At 55.7% G+C, this 7500-nt stretch overlaps 2 protein-coding genes across 2 annotated transcripts in view; both read left to right on the top strand.

Annotated features, from left to right (window-relative positions):
* The window catches only part of PTSG_06581 (uncharacterized protein), a 1993-nt gene extending 716 nt beyond the window's left edge, over positions 1-1277 (top strand). The window contains exon 1 of the mRNA XM_004991910.1: positions 1-1277. This exon is cut by the window's left edge and continues 716 nt beyond it. Coding sequence (XP_004991967.1) covers positions 1-956 — 956 coding nt within the window. The 3' untranslated portion in view covers positions 957-1277.
* Positions 1278-1478: 201 nt separating this feature from the next.
* PTSG_12458 (kinase subdomain-containing protein) overlaps positions 1479-7500 on the top strand; it is a gene marked incomplete at its 3' end in the record, with an annotated part of 18925 nt that continues 12903 nt past the window's right edge. Inside the window, exons 1-19 of the mRNA XM_004991909.1 lie at positions 1479-1496; positions 1737-1776; positions 1991-2072; positions 2227-2376; positions 2570-2662; positions 2917-2979; positions 3194-3255; positions 3354-3454; positions 3679-3747; positions 3945-4066; positions 4349-4455; positions 4819-4906; positions 5083-5217; positions 5423-5570; positions 5835-5897; positions 6124-6412; positions 6646-6834; positions 7071-7237; positions 7408-7500. The exon at positions 7408-7500 is cut by the window's right edge and continues 6 nt beyond it. Of these exons, the coding sequence (XP_004991966.1) occupies positions 2004-2072; positions 2227-2376; positions 2570-2662; positions 2917-2979; positions 3194-3255; positions 3354-3454; positions 3679-3747; positions 3945-4066; positions 4349-4455; positions 4819-4906; positions 5083-5217; positions 5423-5570; positions 5835-5897; positions 6124-6412; positions 6646-6834; positions 7071-7237; positions 7408-7500 (2008 nt within the window). The 5' untranslated portion in view covers positions 1479-1496; positions 1737-1776; positions 1991-2003. The remainder of the gene's footprint in view (positions 1497-1736; positions 1777-1990; positions 2073-2226; positions 2377-2569; positions 2663-2916; positions 2980-3193; positions 3256-3353; positions 3455-3678; positions 3748-3944; positions 4067-4348; positions 4456-4818; positions 4907-5082; positions 5218-5422; positions 5571-5834; positions 5898-6123; positions 6413-6645; positions 6835-7070; positions 7238-7407) is intronic.

The following is a 7500-nucleotide window of genomic DNA, read 5'->3' as shown; positions in this document are numbered from 1 at the left end:
CAGTCATGCTGCTGCACTTCTCCAAAGCCGGCGGCACCAGCATGTGCAAGCTTGCAAAGGCGGCGGGCAAGAAGCTGCACCCAAAGGCCAACAACTGCTGGATTGACGGCATGGGCCCCGTGTGGTTCAAGATGCGCCACTTTCCCCGCACGTGCCGGAAGTATCACGACATCTACGAGAAAGAGCACGTGGATCTCCTAGCAAACGAAGCGTACCTTGATGTCGTTGCTGCCGACACTGCTGCTCCTGATACGCACCCGCACAGCGTTGACACCAGCACCCACTCCAACGGCAACAGCAACAGGCATGGTAACACTGACGGCAGCAGTAACAGTAACACTGACGGCAGCAGTCACGGCAACGGCAAGGGCACGGAATTGGCGAGCAGTTTGACGGGCGATGCAATCGTGGACCCGGCGCTGCTGCCGCCGCTGCCGCAGATGTGTGGCGGGATTGTGTACCTGACCATGGTGAGGGAGCCTGCGCACCGTGTCGTGTCGCACATGCAGCAACACGGCATTGTATCAAAGGCAGCCTGGGGCGCGTTCCAGAACATGAGCGTGGCTGAGCGGCTGCGCCACCGCCCGGCCGTGCTCAACAACTATATGGTGCGCTTTCTGCTGGGCGCGGACGTGTTTTCGCTGCCGTTTGGGAACGTGACGGCAAATCATCTCTACACGGCCGCGCGTGCGCTGTCAATGGTGGACGTGGTGCTGGTGATCGAAGAGCTCAGCACGAGCGAGAGCGTCATGCGCTCGTTCTTGCAGTGGGGTGATGTTGATCTTGACGCACACAGCGGCAGGCGCGCGCACAACAACTACGTCTTTGACGACTTGACACCTCAAGAACAGGCCCTCATTCGATTTGCCAACCAGCACGACACGGCCCTGTACAACCTTGCACGCCTACTGCTCGCGCTTGATCGATTTTCCATTCGTGAGTGCCCACACGTCTGACCACGCGCGTTTTGCGTGTGTTCGTGTGCGTTGGTGTGTTGTGTGTGTCGGGTTTCATGTGTGTGCGTGCGTGTCGTTTTTTGTGTCTCTTCCTGTGTGTCTATCCGTGTGCTTGCACACACACGCACACACACACACACACACACACACGCACACACGCGTGTTGAAGCATGCTATGGTGTGTGATGAAAGTGTTGTAGGCTCGCGGTATCCGCATTTGTGTGGGTACATTTATTGCCATCTGACAAGGGTGGTTGTGTTGGATGCGGTTCGTGTCCAGAACATTATTTGTGGCGAGTTAAACGAAAGTCAAATCACGCCAAGCCCAACGAAGAAGGGAAAGGAAGACCACGTACATAGAAGGGCACTAAACAGATGCACCACGATACACCGCAATCACTGCTCATGAGAACAACAACAGACAGCACCACACGTCCCGCTGCCACCACCAAGTGGCTCGACATCCATCCACTCATCCAAGCAAGCAATTTTGTGAATGATAACCGACAATTTTCCGAACATCAGCTGGATCGGCGAGAGGTGGTGGTGGTTGCTGTTTGTGTTTGTGTGCTGTGAGTGTGGATGTGTGCGTGTGTGTGTGCGCGCGCAGGGTTTGCGTGGATGTGTTTGCGAACATTGCGTGCGCTGTGCTGCTTCTATCTTCCAACTTGTTTAACGGTGCCGCTCTTGAACTGGTTGAATGGCACGGAGAAGCCTTAGAACTCCTGCTCATCTTGGGTGTGTGCACGTCCTCTTGACTGGCTCGTGTTTGGTCTGCAGGGGCAACAGCTTTTTTCGGTTACAGCTTCCTTCACGTGTGGTGAGTGATGTCAGAATGGTGCAAGACGCACAAACACACACACACATACACACACACACACATACACAAACACACACACGCACGCACGCACGCACGCACAACAACAACACACACACACACACACAAACACACACACGCACTCAGCAACACATTGTTTGTTGTGTGTTTGGCTTCCTCCACAACCTCATGTCGTTCTCAAAACAAACACATGCAGACGTTACCGGTCCATGATGGAGGACGTGAGCTCGCACCAGTCACGCCTCCTCCAGCCTTTGGTTGACCACTTTATCAGCTCGGTACGCGCAGGTCTCGCCTTTGCTTGTTGGCTGGTTTTGCCGTCGGCGTTCGTTGCTCACGTGCCAACCCACCCCATGTACGCCTGTTTCTGCGCTACTGCGATCACTGTGGGATTGCTTTGTGCTCATGGTCCTTGTTGTACGCTGCGTGCAGCTACCGTCGTCCCAGAACCTGCGAGATGAGGTGGCTGGCTCCAAACAGATGGCAGAGGCCAACCGTGACGCCATCATCAAGCTCAGTGTCATGTCCATGTCCAACATCCTGACACCACTCGCACAACTCCTTCAGCTCAACATGGCACAGGTGTGTATGTGTTGTGCTCTGTGTGTGTGTATGTGTTGTATTGTGCTCTGCGTGTGTATGTGTATGTTGTGTTGTGCTGTGTGTGTATGTGTGTGTGTATGTGTGTGTGTGTTTATGATCAAGTGACTGTGTCGACTCTTTCAGGCCCGCTCACCGGTAGGTGTTTTGTCACTTCTCCCACGTGATTGTGCAGGATTCACTGGCCACCAAAGACACGCGGCAGCAGTCGCAGCTCATGCTCATGGACACCATGACGGCCTGCCTCGAGCACCAGTGGGACGTCAAGGTATGCAGAAGTGTTCTCGCGCGCGCATGTGTGTGTTTGCATATGCACGCATGTCTTTTTACCTGTGCGAGGTCGATGCCAAACCAAACTCACATCACTTGCACGTACGCGTGCGTGCGTGGTTGTGTGTGCGTGCCTCTCCCTCACTCACTTACTTACTCACTCACACACACACACACACGCACGCACACACACACACGCACGCACACACACACACACACACACACACACACACTCTCTCTCTGTGCTTTCAGGGATCGGCGGCAGAACCGGTGGATGACGCCCTGGTCGACTTCCTCTCCCGGCTGCTCGTCGAGGTCTGCTGCACACGTGATGGGTTTTGCGTGCTCGCGTGTCACATTCATCATCTGTTTTGTGAGTGGTTGCTTGCATGCATCGAAGCGCGCACGTTTACGCAGTGGCCCCTCGGCCTCTTTCTCACCTGCACACACACCGTTTGCACTCGCGTCCTCATGCCCCCACCAATTACCATGTTCCCGCCATGTCCCTTGCCAATGGCCCGGGTATTAGCTGCTGACGAACCTCTCCTCGGAGAAGAACGCCACCTCCCCTCTCCTCAAGCCGTGCAAGCGGTGCGTGCATGATTGTTCGCTGATGCGCGTGTGTGTGTGTGTGTGTGCATCACACGTGCCCTCACCACCACCTCCACTTCATCCTGTCGCGTGTGTAGGCTGATTGCGGCGTTTTCGCTGGCCAACTTTGCCGGGATGTACCGCGGGGTGGAGCACGTGCTCTCCCGCCTTGCAAGCGGCCTGCCCGAGGAGCAGCAAGGTGCGGCGCCGTGTGTGTGTGTGTGTGTATCGTTGTGTGTGTGTGTGTGTGTTGTGTTGTCTGTGTATTTGTTGTGTTATGTGTGTTTATGTGTTGTGTGTGAGTGTTTTCGGCATGATGCTCGAATTGGTGCCTTACCTTTGTGCAGACACGCACGCACGCACATGCAATTCCAATTCACACTTGCCTGACATCACATCGCCCTTTTGCTCTGCTGTGCACAGACCTGGGCCGTCTCGTCCTGGTGGAGCACATGCACTTCAACACAGAGCACTTTTCCCAGTTCATACGAGGTCGGTCGTTCTCGCGTAGCAGCTCGCCTGCTGCTTTGTGCGTGTGTGTGTGTGTGCGTGCGTGCGAGTGAGAGAGTGAGTGTGTGTGAGTGTCTGTGTGTGTGAACGGATTATTATGCTTCTGATCTTCACCGCACACGCTCACTCACTTTGGCACATTCACACACACACATCACATCACATGCACACACCTACAGCGGTTGCGCAGACGATTGGAGCGATGAAAAAGCTCCAGGCGTTTTTGATGGCCGGATATGTGTGCACGGCATTTGACAGCTGGCTGCACAACTACTCCGAGGAGTTTGTGGCCCTGCACCAGGTACAGCAACGGGATAGCAGTGATGCCGTAGTGATGAAGGTGGTGGAATCGGTGTTGGGATCGTGGACATGACACGTTACCGCGCTCACATGGACGAACAATTCAACACACATTCACGCACGCACACACTCTCTATCATTTGCGTCAACCACCACTTCTTGCTCCCCACCACCACCACGCCCTCTCACCTCCCTTCTTGTTTCATCCCCTTACTCTGTTCATCGCCACTACCACCATCACCACTTGCATCATCGTTACCACCACGACCACCACCACCATCAGCGTGGGCACCCGCTTGTCCCGGAGTGCCAGGCGCTGTTCATGTCGTTTGCATCGGTTGCCGAGAAGACGGCAAACAGAAAAGTCGCCTGCTGGCCCGCACAGATGCGGTGAGCATGATGATGATGATGATGATGATGATGATGATGATGATGATGATGATGATGATGATGATGATGATGATGATGATGATGGTGGTGGTGGTGGTGGTGGTGGTGGTGGTGATGTTAATTGTGATGGCAATAATTGTGGTTGATGTTATACCCCTGACTCAGTGTGATTGGCATCAGACAGTTGCATGTTGGCTGATAGAGTGATCGCCTGGTCAATATCGCTGCTCATTGGTCGCATCATGTCGTGCTCGATTGCCTCGACCGCCACCGCGCATGCCTGTGCACATTTGTGCCTACTCATGTGCCCACGTGTTCGCGTGTTCACTTTTTCGTGTTTGTGTCGCACCATCACTGGGTCAGGATGCTGCTGCTGTGTCCAAACTTGATCAAGCAGTATGTCGAGCAGAAGACGTCTCCCGCCCACCGCTTCATGGACAGCTTGAAGAAGGTGTGCTGGAGTTGTGCGATTGTGTGAGTGAGTGAGTGTGTGTTTGCGTGTTTGTGTGCGTCAGTGTGAACTGCGCATGCACGCCAGTGCTCTTCCCTTCCCGTCTCATCCCCTCACACCATTTGTGGTCCACCCACACCACCTGTACCACCGCCCCATCCTGCGCGTGCGCACAGGCGCTGTCGTCCGGCAAGCCGCCGCTGTACGAGACGTCCATGCGTGTGTTTGTGTGCGCCATCATCGCGTCCGCATTTCTCGACGCGTCGTCCACACTGCATATTATGTTGTTTGGCGTCGAAGCAGACCTCAAGGTCAGTCCGTGGCCTGCAATGAGGGGAGGGCTGGTCTTGTGACGCTTGAGTGCCGTGCTGTTGCTTGCCATCATTGCATGGACGTTGTTTTCATGAACGCTGTGAAGCCCTTTGATGTTTGGTTGCTCTTCAAGTTATCATGCGCACACCATGCCACAAACGCCAACCCCTCCCCCCTCCCCAATTCCCACTCTGCAAATGCCAGGAGCGGGTGTTCAGCTCGACGCAGCCGCTGCCTGATTCGTTCTCGAGCGCGACGGGCGATGTGCTGGTGCCGAGCCTGGTTGCCTTCTTCCGCCTCAACCACAAGTCCGCCGTCAACGACCTCATGGAGCGGTTCCTCAGCGCTGATGGTCAGCAGTGGTGGTGATGTTGCTGGTGGCAGTGGTGGTGATATGGGGCTGCGTTGCTCATAGTAGGAGCACGTGAGGGCTGTTACACCTCACGCTGCTGTCATGAGAGGAATCCGTGCAGTGTGTCGTGTGCTTGCTTGAACAACCACAAACGCACACGCACACGCACACACACACACGTGCGCGCGCACAAACACACAAACGCTCACGCGCCTTGCGTCAACTCCTTGTTCACCGCTGCGCACCGCCATCCCGCCGCTGCAGATTCGCCAGTTGCATTCCAGATTGCGACCGTCAAGGCCCTTATCCAAGTCGCCCCACACCACCGTGCGTGCACCCGACACTCGCTGTGCTGCATGTGCTCGATGCTGGTGTTGTTTCTTGGACTGCAGTGCATGCGTTTGTGCTGTGTGTGTGTGTGTGTGTGTGTGTGTGTGCGTGTGTGTGCGCGCGTGTGTGTATGCATACCTTCTTTTCTTTCTCATCGTCCTCCATGACCACCACTGCTACCATCACCACCATCACCGCCCACCTCCCTCTTCCCCGTTTGCAGAGCCCTACCGTTCGTCGCTGGACGAGGCGCAGTCGAAGACAATGCACTACTGCTACCAGAAGTTGTCCCGCCCGCTGCGCCGCACCCTTTGCCGCGTCGTGCGCGACCTCAAGCAGGGCGCCGTCGTGCAGTCGGCAAAGCCCACGAAGAAGAAGGAGCAGACCGCAAACACGCGCGCAGAGCAGCTGACGGAGCTCGTTGGCGCAATTCTCGACCTCTTCTGTCGCGATCCCGCCTTTGCCTTCCACCACGAGCCAACCCAGAACGACGGCGACGGCGACGACATGTGGTGCGTGTTATGTTGTGTTGCGCGTGTGTGGGTGTGTTTTGTGTTGTGCGTGTGTATTTATGTGTATGTGTGTGCTTGTGTTTGGTAATTGTGAATGTGTGTGCTTGTGTGTACACTTGCGTTCGCCCTCGTGCTTGGTGTGCCTTTGGGCATCAACCTTTGCCCATTCACCAACGGCTCTCCTCCCCACGTCTACCACCTGACCCCCTTCTCCTTCTCTTTCACCGCAACAGGTACGGGAGCGCGAGCACCACGGGCCACGTCCGCGACAAGCAGCTGCAGGACACGCAGATAATGTTCCACAACGTGTGCACGTGTGCGCTTGAGGAGAAGCTGAGTCGGGTTGCGGACCAGGCCGTCGCTGCGCTCGTCAAACTCCATTCGCCAGGCATGATCCCGCTCTGGCGCCCGGGGAAACTCAGGTGCGGCGCCGAGTTGGGATCGGGGTCGTTGGGGGCGAGGGGAGGATTGTTGTTTGATCGGTTGCGGTTGAGTTTGTGGTTGTTACCATGAATTGTGCTTTGGTTATTTCTGTGTGTGTGCGTGCGCGGTTTTGACTGTGACTGCATTTGTGCACTCGGTTTGCCCTGTGCACCAGCTGCAGAGCACTGCGTTCTTACACACCCCAAACAACAACAACACCCATTTTCACTGCCAGGTTCTGGGAGGTGTCGAGTGACATGTTCATCACCATTTCCACGCACGTCACGCGCTTTGCCCGCGGCAACGAGCTGTTTGTGCTCAATCTCCTCAAGACGCTCATGTCCCTGCGCAACAGCTTCGTCCAGTCAAAGCGCGCCTACTTTGCCACCGCGCACGAGCTCGGTGCGTGCATGCATGCATGCAAGGCAATTCAGTTTCTGTGACACATGTGCCACGCTGGTTTTGTGGTCGTGATGGCGTTTGGGGGTTGTATTTCTATTTTCGCTGTCATGCGTTATGTACAACGCCGTGATCTCACGTGCACATGCCTGTGCGGCGCCATCCATGCACAGAGCGGTGGACGGCTGCGCGCACCCAGCTGGAGATTGTGCTGCTGACCAACCTGTGCTCCGTGGACCGGGAAGTTGTTGTCACCACAAAGGACT

Source organism: Salpingoeca rosetta (genome assembly GCF_000188695.1).
Source record: "Salpingoeca rosetta unplaced genomic scaffold supercont1.18, whole genome shotgun sequence".
Classification (NCBI taxonomy): Eukaryota; class Choanoflagellata; order Craspedida; family Salpingoecidae; genus Salpingoeca; species Salpingoeca rosetta.
Note: the sequence above shows the minus strand (reverse complement) of the source record. Positions and strands in the feature narration are given on the sequence as shown.